Raw genomic sequence first — 572 nt, 5'->3', positions numbered from 1 at the left:
TTAATCTCAATCACTTACGATTTCATTCTTCATGAACCCTCGATTTGCGAATTTAGCGAAATCCTTAATTAGCACGTTCTTGATTAATTCCGGATCTTGAACAATGAGCACTGGCGTGCGTCTGACGAATATTCCGATCATCGGCTCGTCTTTATACTTCCAGTAAAGTCGTTGCACGAAGTCGCCCAGCGATTCTTTCCCGACCATAATTTGAAATACATTCCCGATGATGGGCGTCGGTTCAGGCCCGGGGACTCCGCAGGTTTTCCAAAACTTGAAATGCGCCGTGAAGTAGTAGTACAAGACCAAAGTCAGAATCGCAAGGCCGGAGAAGATCTCGAAAGTCAACGCCATTCTTTCTGCTCTGAGATCGTTGCCGATTTTTTAAGACACAGCGATCACCTGTGACGTGTACAAATAATCCTTGGTTAATAATAATTTCACAGTGTGTTATCAAATATACAGGCAATTATTTTATTGTTAGGTGGATAGTTTCGATGTACAGAAATTTTCTAAATAACATGAATAACAAAAACTGTGGTAATTGGCTTATAAGTAAAATAATATTAATG

At 39.9% G+C, this 572-nt stretch overlaps 1 protein-coding gene across 1 annotated transcript; it reads right to left on the bottom strand.

Annotated features, from left to right (window-relative positions):
- Nucleotides 1–18: 18 nt before the first annotated feature.
- Nucleotides 19–422, bottom strand: LOC108631378 (cytochrome P450 6B6-like; the record flags this gene model as incomplete). The annotated part of the gene is made up of 1 exon (XM_018035229.2): nucleotides 19–422. A coding segment is annotated over exon 1 (336 nt), but the record flags the coding sequence as incomplete, so codon positions are not given.
- Between the last annotated feature and the right edge of the window lie 150 nt (nucleotides 423–572).

This window comes from Ceratina calcarata, unplaced genomic scaffold (genome assembly GCF_001652005.2).
Source record: "Ceratina calcarata isolate Rehan_Ccalc_2016 unplaced genomic scaffold, ASM165200v1 scaffold8911, whole genome shotgun sequence".
NCBI classification, from domain to species: Eukaryota; Metazoa; Arthropoda; class Insecta; order Hymenoptera; family Apidae; genus Ceratina; species Ceratina calcarata.
The sequence above is the reverse complement of the archived record's forward strand: the minus strand, read 5'-3'. Positions and strand labels throughout refer to the sequence as shown.